Below are 18,645 nucleotides of genomic sequence, written 5' to 3' on the forward strand. Positions count from 1 at the left end.
ATAGTGTGGATTTGGACCTGAAGGGCAATAAATGGATAACTGGTCTAAGTAGGAACAATGAAACTTACCTTGCAGTGTTGTTTGGAAGATTAGGTGCAGTGTTCTGATTGTAGCCGGTTATGATTAAATGCAATCAACTCTGTCTGAAGTGCCTTTTATGCAGGTGTTTGTTTATGGCAGTAGCATGGTGTGGTGAAAACATGGATTTTAGAAATACTGTGTGACCTTAGGTAAGGATAGGCTTCTATACTCAGTTTCCTCATCTGTTTGATGAAAGAAAAGTTTTATAAGTAAATAGAATAGAATATGAGCCTAGCACATGGTCGACTCTTAGTAAATGTTAGATCTCTGTTCCTTTTGCTTCTGATTGATCCTACACACTCAGGAATCTCCTAGATGTTTGTGCTTTATAAAGTCACTTGTGGTTTGGATGATGATAGTAATATACCAGGTGCACTTTGGCCTATCATTCCCCCAAATTCAACAAATTCAGACTTAGTTAACATGTCTGAAGTCCTTACTATATAAAACGTCTTTTGTTTTCATTGGGATGGGAGTAGGGTTCAAAGATATAATAAGACTTTATCATGTCTAGTTCCTCCTCTTGTCAACAATGGTTATTAAGCACTGTAGGTGAACAAGATGCTGTGTAGACACAGACCTTCTGTTTGTAGAATGTGACTGAATGGGACTGGGTTGAATAGAACTATTTGGTTCAGTTGGATTGGCAGGTGTACCTTAACTCCTCTTTCTTCCTGGGTGCCTCCAGGGTGTGCTTGAGAAAGTGCTTTTGATACTGCACAGGACTCTCAGAAACCTCTTTTCCTTTCAAAAACAGAAACTAATGTCAGTTTTCCATATCTCTAAGGGAAAGGTTTAATTTAGAAAAAGATATCTACTTTTACTTCAGTTTCCTAAATTCATTTACAGAAAAGCAGTTTGGGAATTCAGGCACCAAAATAACTCAGCTGTTAAAATGTGGAGATTGAGTCCCGGAGCATAAGTTCCATCTGTGGAAGTCCATTTAGCTTTGTCACAATCACAGCATGTGCTCCTAGACTCAGCTGGCCTCTTCAGAGTTTGTGCTGCGACTTTCAAAGAGGACAATGAGAGCAGTGCAAATCTATAGGCACTATAAGGAAAAAGCGCCCCCGCTCTGCTGTGATGCGTTAGTTGTACCTTCTCTTCATACACAATGTAATGGTTACGAGTCGGATTGGGTTTCAGGTACACGCTCTACTTATATACTACAGGAAGGAGGGTTATTAAACTCTGCCTCTTAGTTTCCTCATCAGAAAAATGGGGGTGATGAGTACCTGTTTCTCAACGTTGCTAGTAGGATTAATTGAGGTCATCACTCACAGTAGAGAGACAGCAAATTGCATTGCACATAGAAAGTACTCCATTTCTATTTATTACCAGGTTTTATGTAGCTCATGAAAGAAAGCTTTATGTTTTATAACACAGTAGACAAAGTCCAGGTTCTCTGATTGGCTTCCTCTGTAACTTTCTCATTATTTATAAGGTCCAATTTGGGAGGAGAAGGCAAAGAACATCTTGGTAACTGAGGAAATAACATACACATACGTCATGTATCTTAAAGAACTGATTTTTTTCTTAGATCCACACTCAGTTGAAGGCTGGTCTCACCATTAGCAGATATGTTTCATTATGTTTTTCAAAAATAGCTATTGTTTTTAACCAATATCAATAATAGTTCTCATTTACTGGACCAGATACTCTATATCAGATACAGTTAAAAGCTGGTTTAATTCTCACACAGTTCGGTAACATTCTATTATTTGGTAACCACTTCAAAGGTTAAGAAGTCTGAAACTTACTGAGGCTAACTTTTCAAAAGTCACAAAATCAGTAATTGAGAGAACCAGCATTTGAGGTCAGGTTTGTCTGATCTCTGAGCCTGCCCTTGTAATTCATTGCTGTCAGTTTAAACCATGAAGACACACACACTGTGGGGCTAAGTAGAGCTGTTTGGGAATAAAGATGGATCTGTGCATTTTATCATGGAAGAAGCAAAGCCTCTGAGAAGTTTGTATGATTTGTCCAAAGTCACATAGTGAGGGGGCGGGGAAGCCAGGACCACGGTGCTGGCTGGTTGACTCCACCAACCCCTTTGTTTACTGTCTTAATGGAGGATAGGGCAGTCAGTTCTGATATTTACTGAGTAATACCTGTGCTGTACCCAATACTCCTACATGTTGGAGGGGCATGAAAGAAATAGTCTACATTCTTCTTAGGGAGATAAAATCAACAGTGAACAACAGCATCTATAATGAATTTCTAAATTGTATATGTAGTTTATTGGGGGAGGTAGCCAGCTTCTCTTGGCTGCTTTTCCACGCCCCCCCCCCTTTTTCTTAAATTCTATCATTTTTTTCAACAGTGTAAGAAAAGAAATATGTATTATTGGCTTTTTCAGATGAAGAAACTGAGTTTGAATTGGGGGAAGTTGGGCGATTTATTCAGGGTCACAGAGCCAGAAAGCAGCAAAACTTAGGTTTGAGTGCAGATTGGACTCCAGAGGCCAAGATCTTTCTATGGAGGAGGCAGGTGGGTGGGCCAAAGGAAGGAAGACATTTCAGAAGAGGCAGGACTTGAGCCAGACAAGAGCGGTGGGTAGAATTGGGGCAGTGTTAGTGTCCCAGAGCATTGTCAGTACACCTTTCTTTGGAGCTGAAATTCCTCTAGGTAACTGGGGTGGAGGCCAGACATACCAAACCCATGTGCTCTGTACATACCATGAGGCTGCTGTTCTATCAACAGGCAGCAGACAGAAACAGCCTTGGAAAGACCTGTCACAGTGAGCCTGTAGGCAATCCCAGAATGAGACTTTGTGCCAAAAGATGCCCAAGCAGCATTGTGACAAGCTCCCAGCATGAGTCTGGTGAGCAGGACACAGGTGACATCAGTAGATTATAAGCATTATTCACCTTCCTTATGCTGTCCTGTACAGCTGCAGCGGACAGAGCTCTACTCACCCTTTAGGAACATCCGAAGAGTGAGATGCATAAACCAACCCTTTGCTACGCAAAGTGTGGTCCTTGGAATAGCAGCGTGGGCATCACCTGGGAGGTTGTTAGAAAAGCCGACTCTTGGGCCCTTCCCTAGACCTACGACATTAGGACCTGTGATGTAACAAGATCCTCAGACAAAGTTTGAGAGACACTGAGCTGAGCTAACCATCATCAACTGTTTTTGTTGTTCTATGTTTTGGCCCAGGTTTGGGCTTCTCCTACTCTCTTCAACGATGACAGTAGTTCTCCAAAGACTCACAATGTACATGGGGTGCTCCGCAGTTAATCATCATGGGCTTTAGAGTTAGGTCATCTGGATTCCCAGCTCAGCTTTTCTGGCCATGGGACCTCCCGCCTTTCCCGGGCTTAGCATCCTTATGTTAGGTGTGCTCATAATGAGGCCTATATACAGTCATACCTCGCTTTATTGCACTTTGCTTTTTTGCCCTCCACAGATGCTGCAGTTTTTACAAGTGGAAGTCAATGCTGTCTGCCAGTGAAAAGAGTATTAGTGACTTGATTGTGGTACTCGCTTTATTGCAATAGTCTGGAACTGAACCTGCACTATCTCCAAGGTGTGTCTACAGACGATTGTTGAGGAAATCAAATGAACATGAGTGCAGGTGCTTTGTAAGCTGTAATGACTTTCACAATGTTCATTTGTGTTATTGTTGAATAGACTACCTCTTACCTGACAGCATTCTACTGGGGCCTGTTTCAGTACCAATACTGCATGTCACTGAATGGACAGGAGAAGAAACAATTTTAGGAGGTGCAGCTTAGAGGTTGAAAACTCAGGGTGGCTGGTGAGCTCATTTGGTTAGAGCGTGGTGCTGATCACACCAGGGTTGCCGGTTTGATCCCTGCGTGGGCCACTGGGAGCTGCACCCGCCTTTAAAAACAAACAAACAAACAAATAAACCTAGAGTTTGAAAACTCAGATGACCCTGCCTTATCATGCATGTAAGTGCCTTGCTTGAGTGTTATTTTTCTTGTCTGTTAGAGTCTAACTGGCTTAAGAAGCAAGTGTCACGGTCTGCTGCCTTGGAAGTTGGGGAGAAGCGACCGGGAAGAGGCCCTCAGCCATTTTCTTTTTCATGTTATGGTCTCCAAGGCTGCTTCCCTCTTTTTATCTGTTCCCAAAGCTCAGACAGTGAGAGCAGCTATCAGCCTTTGAAAGATGCAGGGTTCTACTCTGAGCCAGGTGCCTGTGTTTGGATTTAGTGTCACTTCCTTGATACAGGTTGACCTAATAGGCAGCACCTGGGAAATAATTGGTGGCAGCAAAGGGAGCAGAATCTCTCCCGAGCATCATCTTGTGTTTTGTCAGATCTGGGGATGAAGAGGAAATAATGCCTGCAGCCCCAGTGGCTCTGTCCTCCAAACTGGCATGAATAATTGAGAGCTGGCAAGCTGACAGCACCAAAGAGTTGCATTATGTAAAGCGGCAGGCGGCAGGGTGTGTGTGTGTGTGCTCGTGCATGTGTCTGAGTGTGTCTGTGCGCCTTTGCGCGTGCGTGCAGGAGCTAGAGAACAGCTGTCTGTGAGCGAGTCAGAGAGAAAGGGAGCAAGGGCGAGGGAAAAGAGGGGCTTCTGTACGCCGCACGACCACACCAAATAGCCACAGAGGGAGGTGGGGGGGGTAGAAAATAAAGGGGAGTCATGCTTAAAATTCCAGAGCGGTGCATAACAGCAGAAAAAGGAAGCTCCCCCAGCTTATGAGAACCCTGCCCCCACTCCCTTCCCCATTAGAAACAAGGCTGTGGGATGGTCATGGAGGTGAGTGCCCTCCAGCGTGCTCAGGGACCTCGCTCCTCACCCCCACCCCCCACTGCCCAATGCATAAATGAATGAGGTCCTCTCTGCACTGCACTCTGCTACCATTCCTAATGGCTTCCAGGTTAGTGCTAACTCGTGCTGACGCGTGCGTGTGTGTGTGTGTGTGTGTGTGTGTGTGTGTGTATGTATCTCTGCTTCCTTGGGGTTTTTTTTTAAGGGGTGTCTGTGCCAAGGATTTGTGTCGGGGCCCCAGGAGCTGAAGCAAGGACCTAGCTGTCTGACCGTGTGGTTTTCCCAGCTGGCACAAGCTGCTCAGCGCTGCCGAGAACTCAAACCTTTCAAGGCAGAGTAAATCCGGAGTCCATGTTGTTTGCTTCTGTTCTGTGTTGGGGGATTCGAAAGCAGCAAGTGTGACATCATGCTGCAGAGATGCCACATTCTTTCCTCTCTTTCCTCCTTTCTTGTCTCCTTCATAGTAGCACCACTAGAACTGAGCTTTGGAGCACTGAGGGGTGGGCCCAGGTTGCGTGGAGGGAGGAGTTGGGTTGGGGCTGATGGGATTCCCTTGGCCAACAAGACTCATTCAGGGTCCTCTACCTTGGAGGAAGGAGGGCAAGAGGATTGAATTAGTAGTGCGTCATGGAGAGTTGGCCCAACAAGCTTCGGGGGAGTTTGGACAGGCCATGTGCTGCTGTTCTCCACCCACCCAATAACTCTGGTGGGAAGAGGTGACCAGTGTAGTGATTAGCAAGGGAGGGGACAGGCTGGAGGGTAAAAGGCAGGCCACCCTCTCAGAGATGGACAGATACTGCTTCTCTGTGGGACGAATGGATCTGGGTAGTGGAAGGAGAGGGTGAGAGGAGTTGATAGCTCCTGTCTCAGGGAAATAAAGGGATTTGTTTATTCTTTGGCCTAGCTGGCATTTGGCTGAGAGATTTGCAATGTGTTTTCAGAAAACAGATAGCTGGATGGCTGGTCCTTACACCCCCACACCTCCTTGCATTGTTAGTTATTTGCTTGACTTAGGAAGTGGAAGGGTGGGGTAGAACTTAGAGCTCTCTGTCTCCCTGGAGATTCAGCCAAGTGCCCACCCAAGGGTGGTGAAAGGGATCTTTGCCTCTTAACTTCTCTCTCCGACACTTGTTAGCAAACTGCTTCTGTAGACATTCCTGGCTGCTCTGCCTCCTTCCTCTCCTGTCTCCCCAGCTAGCCTTGAGCAGTGTATGTGTTTTCTCCTTCACCTTGGACAGTACTCCACATGTCTGGGGTGGGAAAAGCTGGCCTTGGAAGAAGGGAAGGAGAAAGGGATATTTTGGGGAGTTAGCTTTTTGTAGCAGGAGAGTGTCAGTGTCAAGGCCATGGACAGTAGCAGAACCCCATTGGGAGAGAATGAAGGAATCGGCACGTTTCTCATCCTACATACAAAAAACCCCTCTCTTTCTTGGCCCTGCACATTTCCTCTGCAGGCAGGAGCAAGCCTACAGCCCCTCCCCTCAACTCGTGGAGTCATCAAGCACAGGTTCCTTGTCTGTGGGACACAAGACACCCTCCTCCCAACTTGACAGAAGAGAAGCAAGCTCACAGGAAAGACTGTTTCAAGGCCTTACCTTGTTAGACCAGTGGTTGGCTAACTGTTTCTCTAAAGGGCCAGACAGTAAATATTTTAGGCTTTGTGAGCCAGGCTGTCTCTGTTGCAACGACTCAACTTTGCTTCATACGGTGGAAGCAGCCATAGAGACGATGTATGAACAAATGAGCATGGCTGTATTCCCAGTAAAACTTTATTTATGGATTCTGAAATTCCTACTTCATAAAAATTTCACATGTCACAAGGTATTCCCCCCACCCCACTACCAATATTTAAAAATGTAAAAACCATTCTTAGCTCTTGGGTCAGACAAAAACAGGTGGTGGGCTCGATTGGCTGGAGGATCATAGTTTGCTGACCCCGGAAGTAGACAGTCCTGATTAGAAAGTCCTGGTGATCACCTGAGACCTCCTCAGAAAAGCGTGAAGGATGCAGGCAGCCTTCACTATACATGTGTTTGCACACATGCGCCCTTCTGTTCCTGGTTACGGACAAGACAGGGCTGGCAGTTTTCCTAATGACCTCAGAACCTCACAGTATCATTCTTTTCCAGTCAGGCAAAACCTCAGCCTGTCTGTAAGTCAGGCAGTAAAGGTCCAAGAAACAAATGTTTGGACTAGAAGAAGGGAAAACATTTGCTAAGGACTTGACATCTCCAGATAAGAGAATCTCTCAGGCTAGTGGTTTTGCATCTGGCCTGGGGATATTCATATAAACGTTCAGAACTGTTGTACTATGTGATTTGGGGTGAGAGCTGGGTGAATCCCACTGGAACTTGGGTTTGTCTGGTTGGGGGAAGGAGTGGGGAAATCAGGGGGGGTGTTCGTTGTAGGGATGTACGTCATACATTACACATGCACGCACTCACCTTAGCCTGTAGGCTGTAGCCAGACTCAGAACAGTGACTAATTTCAGATTCCCCCGATTCAGCTGACTCAAACAAAATATATGTTTGCACTGATTTCCAAAGCACACGAGGTGGTGGTTCTGCCCTATTCTGGGCTCATCACAGCACTTCTCTGCAGAATTACAACCATTTCTGGGCTCCACGGTTTAAGGGGGATTGAGATAAACGAATTCATTCAGAGGAGAGTGAACCCAATGGCTGAGGGACCCAAGGCCATGCGTGTGAGGGATGGCTGGAGGGACCAGCAAGTCTGGAAGAGAAAAGACAGAGGGAGCATGAGAGCCATGATAAATTGCATATGGAACAGGAATTAGATTTATTCTATGGCTGCCAAGGGGGTAGAAATTGGGCCTTTGGTAGGAAGCCACAGGAAACAGTTTAAGCTTAAAATAAAAAGAGTTGTCCAAAGATGAAATGAGTTATTAAGTTGGTGCAAAAGTAATTGCAGTTTAAAAGGTTAAAAATAATTGCAAAAACCACAATTACTTTTGCACCAACCTAATAAATCATCAGTTAATTGCTTCTGTGTCACTTAAGGTATAATCTAAACAAAAATTTGGTGGAGATGTAGGAGAAATGATTTTTAACTTATGAAAATAGGTTTGGGGAATTAGAATCATTTCACCTAAAGAAACAAGGATAGGGACAGAGGCGAACTTATAGCTAATGCAGTGACCTCAAGTCTGGGAAAGCTGGAATAAGAGAGAATGGTATTAAGTGCATTATGACAGGGTTTTGTTTTGATCATAAGGAACTTCCCGATGGTAGCAGGCGATAGTGAGTAGGGTCACAAAGGGAAGCCCTGTAATTTTGTGCCCTTAATATATTCTAAATTAGGGTAAAGCCTCTCTGGGGTGACTTGGATGTTTGCCTGCAGCCAGGCAGATTGGCTGACCTCTTACAGTCTTGTGTTCTAAAATTCCTATGTTTTTTAACGTAATGGTCATTCTTTGCCCTGTTTCTGTTTGATCTCTAGCAGAAAAGTAAGTCGGAACTGGGTTTGAATCCATAGGGGTCGAGAAGGGCTCGAGCCATATACTTGGCTCTAATAATGAGGTTAGGGAGGAGTGATAAGAGGGGAAGAAGGGTGTACTGAATACTCTTATTTACCTCTCTTCCTACATCCTACATCCCTTAGTCTCACAGTCTGACTAGGAAAAACCTCTGGTGCCCGAGGTGAGGTGGCCCTGACCAGAGGGAAAGCTGGGGATGTTGAATAACTAGGGGCCCAGACTGCCTGGATCTCATTTCTGAATGCTTTGCCTAATTTAGATCTGAATTCCTCTGTCTGTGAGAAGCTACTGCTCTCAGCAGTTCACAGTGTATCCTTTGCACCCCTTTGTCATCCTCTGGCATCTTTGTGGGGATCAGGCAACACTCACACTCATTCTTCCGTGATAAAACTGAAGCTCAGAGGGGTGTGGCCTCCCCCCCGGGTCTTACAAAGGGGCGGGGCTGAGGCAGGACTGCCTGGCTCCCTTGACAGGTGGTGAGGGGAGATGTTTTGATGGAATCTAAATAGCTCTTATCGCATGGTGTTAGTTAATTACATGTCTGTCTCCCCGACCAGATTGTGAGTTCCTTAGAGGTAGAGCCTGCATCCCTAAATGCCTAGAATATCGCCTGGCACAGAGCGTGCCCTCTTCAGCAGTTTGCTGGATGGGTAGATCCTGCACAATTTCCTTAGAGTTTTAGTAGCAACATTTCTCTTGCCGGGGAGGGGAGGGCGGTGGCAGGGGGAAGCTGAAGAGCAAACTTAGAAGCAGCTGGAAGTTCTATTCAGTTGAACTCTATGCCCTGTTCCAGTGGTTTGTGGCCTCCCAGTGTTTGGAGACCTCTTTCAAGGAAGGTGTTTCCTGGGGTAGCTTAGTACCTTTTCTGTTTTCACAAGGTCCAGTTCTCCTGAGTGTTGAGGCTTCTGAAATACTTTGACTGAGATTGATAGTGAGTCAAGTTTAAAAGTACTAAATCCCTACTCTGTGCCCCATACCATGTTTAGTATTGTATATTTACTCTTTGTGTACAAAGAACCATGACAGGGTCGCTGCACAGTCGCTGCCATAGGGGGCCCTTAAGATGAATATCACAAAGTTGGAGGCACATAATAGGTGCTCACTAAATGCTTGTTTAATGAAATCAAATCAGCAAGTGTACTTAATACTTAAAGACTGTGAAGTTCAGAGAAACCTGGGTAGACAATGATCACTGAGAATCATGGAGAAATAAGGACCATCGACATGGAGAGATAAGGACCATGGCACTTAAAAGTCCCTTTAGATTTGTTCTAACGTGTGTGTAGCCACCTAGTGAGTGCCTTCTCTTTGGAACTCTGAAGCAGAGGGGTGACTGTTGTCAGGTCCTTGCAGAGGGAATTCCTGCACCAGGTGGGAGGTTGGATTACATGACCACTAAGGCCCTTTCCAAACTGCAGGCAGTTATGATAGGTCAGTTCAGCCAGCACTGCCTGCAAACCCAGCAGGACCATCACCCAAATGTTGGGCATCTGTCTTGTTGTAAATGATCTCAGGGAAAGGCAATTGTACACCACTGGTAAGTCCTTATGTTTAATTTTAGTATCTTCTGCTTTATCTTAGCATCATCCTTGTAACTTCCCCTCCCAGCTCTGTGCAATTAAGGACTAGCTGAAGACAAGAATCGCAGTAATCTATCCCCACCCCTTGCCATGCGGAAAGGACAAAATTTAGAAACAGGATTCAGTTTCCTAACTGGGAATTCACTTCCTACTTCTACCACTTTTTTTTTTCATTCTGTGAGCAATTATAGGAAGTCTTTACTTGGGGGATGCGCTGTCTAACTAGGTTTTTTTGTTTGTCTGTTTAAGTTTCTGCCCCTCACCCTGATTAAGGTACGTTGTGATCATTCACCAGACAAAGATCACAGGTGCACAAAAAGGCAAAGCGATTTTTCTCAAGGGCACAAAAAAGCTCAGAATTTGAACTCAGATATAGACAAAGTGACCAGGCCAGCAAAGAGTCTGGAATTGATGTCATATTTTAGCTTTCATGGATCCAGAATTCATAATAGAACCAATGGTCTTGTGTTATAAGAAGGCAGATTTGGGGCAGGCTTAAGAAAAAGATATCTGAGTGTACAAAAAACGGAATGAATGGCTTTGAAAAGAGCTCATTCCTTTATTCATGCAGCACGTATCTGTGATCCCTGTGGGCGCCAGTCATTGGACTAGAGGTACTGGGGAACCACACAGTAATGACTGCTTGGGGACAAGGAGGCCACTTTAGATGGTGTGGTGCTTTGAGACGGCCCACTCCAGGGAGGTGACACTTGAGCTTCAATCCGTTACAAAGGAACCCGAGTTCAAAACTCGAGAGTAAAAGTTCCAGGCAGAGGGACCAATAAGTGCAAAGACTCTGACTCAGGGGTATATTGCGTATATTTAAGGAATGAAAAGGTCCAAGGAGGCTAGAATAGAGGAGGGAGAAAGCAATACAGATGAAGTTGAGGAAACAGTTCCCCAAGTTCGCGTTCCAGGAGTTGGCTCTCTGGTCAATAAGTACATCTCTAAGGGGACATGAACCTCTTCCTCCAGAAGGTTAGGACAAGGACACAGAATGGATTTGGTGCAGCCAATGAGCCCTTTGGTTAAAACAATTCGTGTCTGACTTCTCACAGTGGTTCTGTAGCATCATCTGTGTTTTCAAAGGTTATCAGAATTTGTTCCTCTTCAAAATGTCCAGAGCGATAACAGGAGCTCTGGCTTTTCTGTCAGCTCTCGCAGGACCCAAACAAGCTTATTCTGTTTTTGTAGGAAGGGGGAAAAGTGGGTCAGGCTGTTTTGGCATTTTAGGCATGGAGTCCTGGTTTTATTGCAGGCCCTGGTCTCCATGGAAATGAAAAATAGTGTTTGTCACGCCTGTTCCTGGATTGAATTCCAAACTCTGGGCTGAACAGAAGGGGCAGGAAAGCCAGGGAGTGGGGCGGGTAGGATGGATGGAGGCTCCAGTGTTGTGATGAGGGATCTCTTTTTGGTTTGAGTAGAAAAGATAAACAACTATTGCCCTGTCTCCAGCCCTCCACCCATCACCTCTCTGGACTGAGCACACCAGTAGAGGGTTAACTGAAGTTCTGCTTTTCTCTGCTTGGCCAAAGACTCTATGGGTCTTGACCTTATGTTAATTGGTTACTTAATAAATTCATCAACAATGGAAGCCACTACTAGCTAGGACTTCCCCCACAACAAGTAATCCCCTCCAAGCTTAAGTAGATCCCTAATGAGAATGTATCTAGTTATTAATTAGTCAGCTGAATGCAAATGTTTCAGATGGGCTCTGCCATCATTTATTACCATTGTAAGATTTAAAAAAAAATTTTTTTAAATAACTTTCCATAGATACTTGAACAAGACAAGGAAAGAGGAATGGGTAAGTGGAGCTTGTTGGCCATAGGAAGTGCCTTTAATTATCTACATGATATCTACAGAGATGAGGACCAGTGAGGGACAAATTACAGAGAGAGGGTGGGGCCAGGGCCAGTGTGGACGCCGTAAGCCAATGTTTGGGTGACCAGTGAGTGATTAGTGAGTCTGGAGAACTATCAGTCGCCCATTTGTAAGTTGTCTCTTCTCTGCTAGTGGTAGTATTACCTGGCAACAGGCTAGTTCCACCTTCTTGTTTCCACATTTCAAGACAAACAGAACCTGTCCCTGAATACCCTGTGCGCTTTACCCAAAGGCCCAAGTTGGAAAGCCCCTAGGGAATTTCAGTAAGTTACCCAAACAGAGGAGAGGGTACAGATGTTCATCTCTGTCAGAATCTTGCTCCCAGTCTGTGTCAAGCTCTGTGGTTGGCATTGTATGAACTGATAGAAAAGAAAGACATTATTCTGGGAGCCCTCTTCTCTCTCACCCCTTGATGAAATGCAACGTGCTGCTACATCCAGGCCAAATGGTGGCATGCTGGGCCCAAGCTGAGACTCTGTTTTAACATAAGTTGGAAAGAGAACCTCTATGCCATCAAAAATAAACGAATAAATAACAACAAAAAGCATCTCCCAGAAGATGTTCGGCTCCTTTCTTCAACAAGGTAATCACAGTTGGACATAGAAAGCAAGTTGGTGGCTTCCTCCCTTAGAGAAGGAACTGGATCCAATAGTAGAGATGCCACCAGATTTATAGATTCCAAGTGATAGGCCCACTAAGAGTGGGTTCCAGGACGTCACAGGGAGCTCCTCATAGAGGGGACAATAGTGTATTTCTCATCCTTTCAAACGCCACCCCATCCAGTATCCGAAAAAGTGTGTGTGGGGGACCCAATGAGATTTACACTGTTGAGCACCCTAGGCCTGGGCAGCGAGATGTCCAGCTGCCTGTTGACCCCCTGGTGGACAGTCATGCCATCTCTCTGGACCTGTGCTTCCCATCCATAATAGTGAGAGCATTGGACTGGACAAGCCCTTCAGCTCTCTTTCTGCACCAGTCATCTCTTGGGTACCTGAGACTGTGGTTGTATTTTCATGAGTAAAGGGCCAAGACCAGGAGCTCAGGTCATTATAACAAGGAGTGAAACAGGCCTAGGAAGACATTTTTGTTAAGTGACGTGGTATTTTGCTCTCTAAGGAGTAGGGTCCAGGGGAAATTTGCAGTCCTGCTGGAATTTGTGATTTGGGCCATTTCCCCCCTCTACAACGTTCTAGTTGGGTCTGTCCTTCTTTCCTACTGTCACGGTGTGGTTTTAAGAGGGTACAGAGACACTGCCAAGTGACAAGCAGAAATGTGGAGAGGAACTGAAAAACAACCATCTTCAGAGAGGGCTAGTAAACTCTGAATTTGGAACCGCTTAGGTGGACAGACCTCATGGAGGCATTTGCAGACAGCATGTAAATTTCATGCACATGTTATGTAAATACCCTTGTGGTCATTCTATGTCAGACACTTGAGCTTGTGCTATGGGAAAATTCAAAGTAGAGCTGGCTAATTCACATGGATATTTGCAGTGCTATCATCAAGAACTAAGGAGGATTATGAATGCATCTTCGAAATTGGCGTGGGTATGGGAGGTGCATAGCTGGGTAACAGGGTAGTCATCTGTTAGGGGGAATTAGTAGCTTTAGCTAGATGCTACTAAAGGCAGGGAGGGATCAGGTGCTTGTAATATGGCGGTGGGCATGGGCTCTTAAATGATAATTGTCAGGCTTTGACACCGAAAGAAGGTGACATTGTTCCATTGGGTACTGACTGAGTGGTATCCTTACCTTGAGAATCACATCTTCATGCCCACTCTCCATCAACTCCTGGTTCTTCTCCATTGATGTTTCTCCTGCCAGCTCAATGGATTTTCTACACTTGATCTTAGCCAAAAGGCTGAGAGGCGATCAATGGGTTTTCTGTTCCAGCGAGTCCACCCACCTGGTAGACACTGAACAGCTGATACACTCAGAGTTGTACGCAAAGTTTCCATCATTTGGGGTAGATATGTCACTTATCCCTTCATACTTATAAGATTAGTACTTGGGAATAGTGTCTCTGAAATTTTAGAGTGCATCAGAGTCTGCTATGGTTCTTGTTTAAAATGCAGATTCATAAGACCATCCCCTGGAAATGGTCATTTCGTCATTTGGGGCACATACGTCACATCCTTTGATACTTACAAGATTAGTCCTTGGAAACAGTGGCTCTGAAAATTTAGAGTGCATCAGAGTCTGCTATGGTGCTTGTTTAAAATGCAGATTGTAAGACCATCCCCTGGAAATGGTCATTAATTGAGTGGGGGTGGGTCTGGGATTCTGCCCTTTAAGAAAGCACCCCAGGTGGATTTGGTCCCCACTGTGGGAAGTAATGCTTGGGAGGATAGAGGGCAAGGATACTTATTCCACACTTTACAGAGAGGAACAAAAGCCTTTGTAATCGCAATAATAGCACCTCAGTCGTACTTACTGAGCATTCATTATGTATCAGGCACTGCGCTGAATATTTTACTTATTTCATTTAATGCACTAGCTCTATGAGATAAGTATTAGTGTCTCTCATTTGTCCAATAAGGAAAATGATGCCTAGAGGCCAAGGTCACTTGGCAAATGGCAGAGCTCAGACTCAAACCTGAGCCTGCTGACACCACAAACTGGCAATTAATCCTAACCCTGTAGGGCCCAAGCCGGCCCTCAGCAAACAAATGTTTCATTTGAAACTGGCTTTCTAAATTTCTGATTAAATGTTTTTTCTGTTAGGTTGGGATGCCCTGGAATGTGTCAGTCTTAAAAAAAAAAAAAAAAAAAAAAAAAAAATGACCAGTGCCCTGACATTGAAACTGTTACAGCTGTACGTACATTTGATCATCCAGGTCACTGCCGGGCTGGGCTTAGGGAAAACAATAAGTGAACATGGAGTGTCCAGGGCTGAGGAGAAGAGGTGGGAATCTGATTGGGAATGAGCCAGGGCGGTGGGACACTGCGGTGAGAGTGGGAAAGGAGTTGCTGTAACCCCAGAGGTGGAGGCGCAGGGGTGTAGAGCGACAGGTGCATAGTTTGCAATCTCTGGGGCAGAAATGATTGATTTCTTTAGAGGCAGACAAGTTCACTGGAATGAGGCACAGTGAAACACCATCTATTTTGTTCTGCTCAGGGTTCTGAACAATGTATGGGTGGCTGGCCAGGGAGCTGGCTTGCTGACAAGATCTACCTGTGCTCACAGAACCACAGTGGGCATAGGATGGGAAAAGAAAGCCAAGCAAAGCAGTGTGGTGGTTCCTGTGTCTGGAGTGGGAGATGCTGCAAAGAGAGTCACTGCAGAAGGCTGGGGAAGCCTTTGTCCTCAATTCATGTATCTCCATTTCTCAAGGTCTTAAGCCAGACCTCACTATCGGAAGTAAGATAAAACTGTAGCATGAGGTATTGTGGTCAGACTTAAGGAAGCACTATTTTTTTTTTTAAGGAGGGCGCAGCTCACAGTGGCTCATGTGGGGATCGAACCAGCAACCTTGGTGTTATTAGCACCACGCTCTAACCAACTGAACTAACTGGCCGCCCGGGAAGCACTACTTTTTAGCAAGGTAACCAGGAGAGTAGTGAAATAGTCTTTGTTGGACGTCTTAAAAATTGGATGGATAGGAAGTCAGTGAATGACACCTGGGCCCCCTGCAATGGGTTACAGGTGGCTGGTGGGGGTCTCAGTGTACCTCTTATTGGGGAGAGTTGATTACAGGAGCCCTTAAGCATTAGTTTAAGCATGTTATGCTTCAGTAACACATAGTTTCCTGTAATGCTCTGTGTATTTCATTGCTATTTAGGGCCTTAACACCTTTATTCATACTGCTGTTGATTTTTGTTTGTTTTGTTTTGGGAACATTCCCTTCCCTCCTACTACCCTGCACTTCACCTGGCTAACTCTAACACATTTTTCAGAACCCAGCTCAAGTCTCAAGTGCAATATCCTCAAGGAAGCCTTTCGTGATCCCCCGAGGCTGGCTAAGATTCCCTTATTCTCCTATCACACCACTCATTGCTTATATTGAAATGAGAGGAATACATGTCTAGCTCTTCCTGACTATAGTGTTCCAAGCACCAGGATCCTTTCTTACTCACCAGTATGAGCTTGAATGCCTAGCATTATGCCATGTGTTCAGTAATATTTGCAATGGAAGATCCAGGTATGACGTCATATTACCTTGGCCAGGCACTTAACCTCCCTATTTTTCAGGTTTCTTATAAGTGAAGTTAAGAGTTGGATGTATTAATTCTGAACTCTGGAAGGGGGACCTTAGTGCAATAGCCCCTCCAATACCAGTCTTTCTTCCCCTTGAAGATCCCAAGATTTTGAAATGTAATGCAATACTATTATTAATAATGGTGGCAGGCTAGGTTAATGGCACATCATAGAGTTTGTCTGAAAGACACAATTACTGTAGGTTATAGATACATAGGAATTGGTTTTATTGGTTTTATTTGTTCAGCAGGTCATCCACATCTATAGGATAATAGGGTGATTTTTAAAAAATTTTAGGAGTCTAGCAAGTCTAGTAGTGATTTCGCTGAGTTGGAACTGTAGCTCCAAACACTTCTTTTATAGGGAAGAATCAGAGTGGAGATGGAGCATGGGACTGGTGGTGAGGGGGACACTGGGCAGAAACCACAGAGGTCTTTCACCGGGGAAGAAGATGGTCAAAAATGGCAAATTTACTTTTTAGAAAGTTCATTTTGACAGCAAAATAGAGAATGGATTGAAGACTGGAGGCAGGAAGTTGATTCCTTCTTTTTTCCCATCGACCTAGCTACCCATCCATACTTCTGTTTATTCACCCAGCAAACATTTTTCAGTACCTGGTTCTGAGAACACATTCTATAATCAGATAGGCCTATGTTTCAAATCCTTTGCTGCCATGTATCCAGCTTTAGGTGAATTACTCAGTCAGTCAGTAATTCAATTTTATCACCTGAAAAATAGGACTAACAATATCCATTAATGTTTCATAGGTTGGTTAGGAAGATTAAATAAGATAATGCTTAATAAATGCTTGGCACTGTGCCAGGAACTCCTAAAATTCATAAATTTTTGCTATTTGATTAATATTAAAAGGTTGGGGATGCAGATTTGGGAGATGTCATGGTACTGGGGGCTGTTAAAACCATGGGTATGAAGACCTTCACCAGAATGAGATTCAGTTCAGGAGGCATTTACTGACCATGTACTATTTACAGAGTGAAATGCTGGGCAATACGGGAGGTACAAACGTGTGTGCCCTCAGGAGTGTATAGATCATTTCAATACCAGGCAAATGTGTTCAATGCTTTAGTGAGTTCAGTGGTGGAGATTTAGAAAACTGTTTTGGAGAAGGTGGGGTTTGAAAACCAACCCCCTCCCCCCCCAAAAAAGGGTGGGGTTTGAGATGGGTCTTCAAGGCTGAACAGGAGGTGAATGTGGAGGGAAAGGGCTCTTCACGTACACGTAATGATTTGTGTTACAGAAGACAAGAGGCAGCAAAATGAGAATGCATATTCAGAAAACCAGGGGAAGGTAACGGGACTAAAATATGGGAACTCTTTAAAGAGAGTATTAGGAAAGATAAAATATTGACATATATAGATAAGTGTCAAATTATTTCCAGTAGAGAACTTTGAATTCCATTCTGAGGATTTTAGACTTTAATATGAATGCTGGTAGGGGGCAGAAAGAGACTATCAGGCTTGTGTTTAGACAGATTGAATGACAAAGGTGTGCATGAGTGTGGAAGGAGAAAAGGAGGCGGAGGAGGCCACTTAGAAGGCTATGAGAAGAAGGCTATGAGAAGAGTCTAGGCAGGAGGCGTTGAGAACCTGAATGAGAGCCCTGGGGATGGAAGGGAACGATGGGCTAAAGAGCTGCATAAAAATAGAACTGACAGGATTCAGTGACTCACTTTTTGTCAGGTGAGATGGACGAGGTGGGTTTGCAGCCTGAGAGCCCAGGAAATGATAATGCTGTTGAGAATGGGAAGTAGGAGGAAGTTTGGGAAGAAAGATGGCAGGATTGGTTTTCAGTCGGAAGTGTTCCTGAGACGTCTGTTTAGAGGAAATGTCCACTTGGCAGCAGGTTCTTGGGCTGAAGCCAGCACGTGTAAGCAGAGCCAGGCGCAGGTAGAGGAGTTGTCTGCTTCGAGGTGTAGTTGAAATCATAGAAAGCAGGAAATGCCTAGGGCAGTGAAGGACTCACCTTTGGAGAAGGACTGAATTTCATGCAGAGTAGCGAGAGGGGTCAATGGCTGAGATAAGAAGAGGAACAGGAGAGGTGTGTGTCACCAGGGAGAGGAGAGATTTTCAAGAACACAAATGATCAACAATCTTATAAGGACAAAGATTTAAAGTGACAGATGACACTATAAGTTGTTTCTTGATGGATGTGTTCAAAGCAGAATTCTGGGTCTCTTGGGTGGCCTATGCAGGGTCAGCTGATGTGGGGCCACAGGGGATGAGGAAATCATGGACATTTTGATCATTGAGTGTCTGAGGTTCATGTGCTTTTGGATATTTGGGGTGAGTTTCCTCTAGGTAAGAATGTTTTGCCCATCTTTGCTTGAGTTCCTCATTAGGCAGTTATTGGCAGTATTCAGAGTTTGAGGACGGATAAAAGGATCTCCTTTCCATTTCTGAGTCTAGACTCACCATGTGTGTAGATGTCTCTTGTCTAAGAAAAAGACCTCCGGGAGCCAAGCTGTGGGTTCCTCCTGTCTGGGATGGGCATGTGCTAGTGTCAGCCACACTCTCCTGCTTCTCTCAGCAAACTAGTTGAGGTTAGGGATAGAGTTCCTGGCTATTCTTCCAGCAAAATAATTCTGGAAGGCAGTTTGAACCTCGGAGTCCTTGGCCATGGGTTGAAATTGGCCCAAGAGAAA

General features: G+C 44.8%; 1 protein-coding gene across 24 annotated transcripts in view; it reads left to right on the top strand.

Annotated features, from left to right (window-relative positions):
- Nucleotides 1-18,645, top strand: part of GRAMD1B (GRAM domain containing 1B) — a 236,009-nt gene that overhangs the window by 168,890 nt on the left and 48,474 nt on the right. For 2 of the 24 annotated variants that reach the window (XM_074321165.1, XM_074321158.1), the window contains exon 1: nt 4,587-4,935. The exons of the other annotated variants lie outside the window; for them this stretch is intronic. Coding sequence is in view for 1 of the 2 variants with exons in the window: in XM_074321158.1 (XP_074177259.1) it covers nt 4,886-4,935 (50 nt within the window). In the remaining variant the exon portion in view is untranslated. Of the gene's footprint in view, nt 1-4,586; nt 4,936-18,645 lie in introns of those variants that run through there. 24 annotated transcript variants of the gene reach the window in all.

Source organism: Rhinolophus sinicus, linkage group LG16, assembly GCF_036562045.2.
Source record: "Rhinolophus sinicus isolate RSC01 linkage group LG16, ASM3656204v1, whole genome shotgun sequence".
NCBI lineage: Eukaryota > Metazoa > Chordata > Mammalia > Chiroptera > Rhinolophidae > Rhinolophus > Rhinolophus sinicus.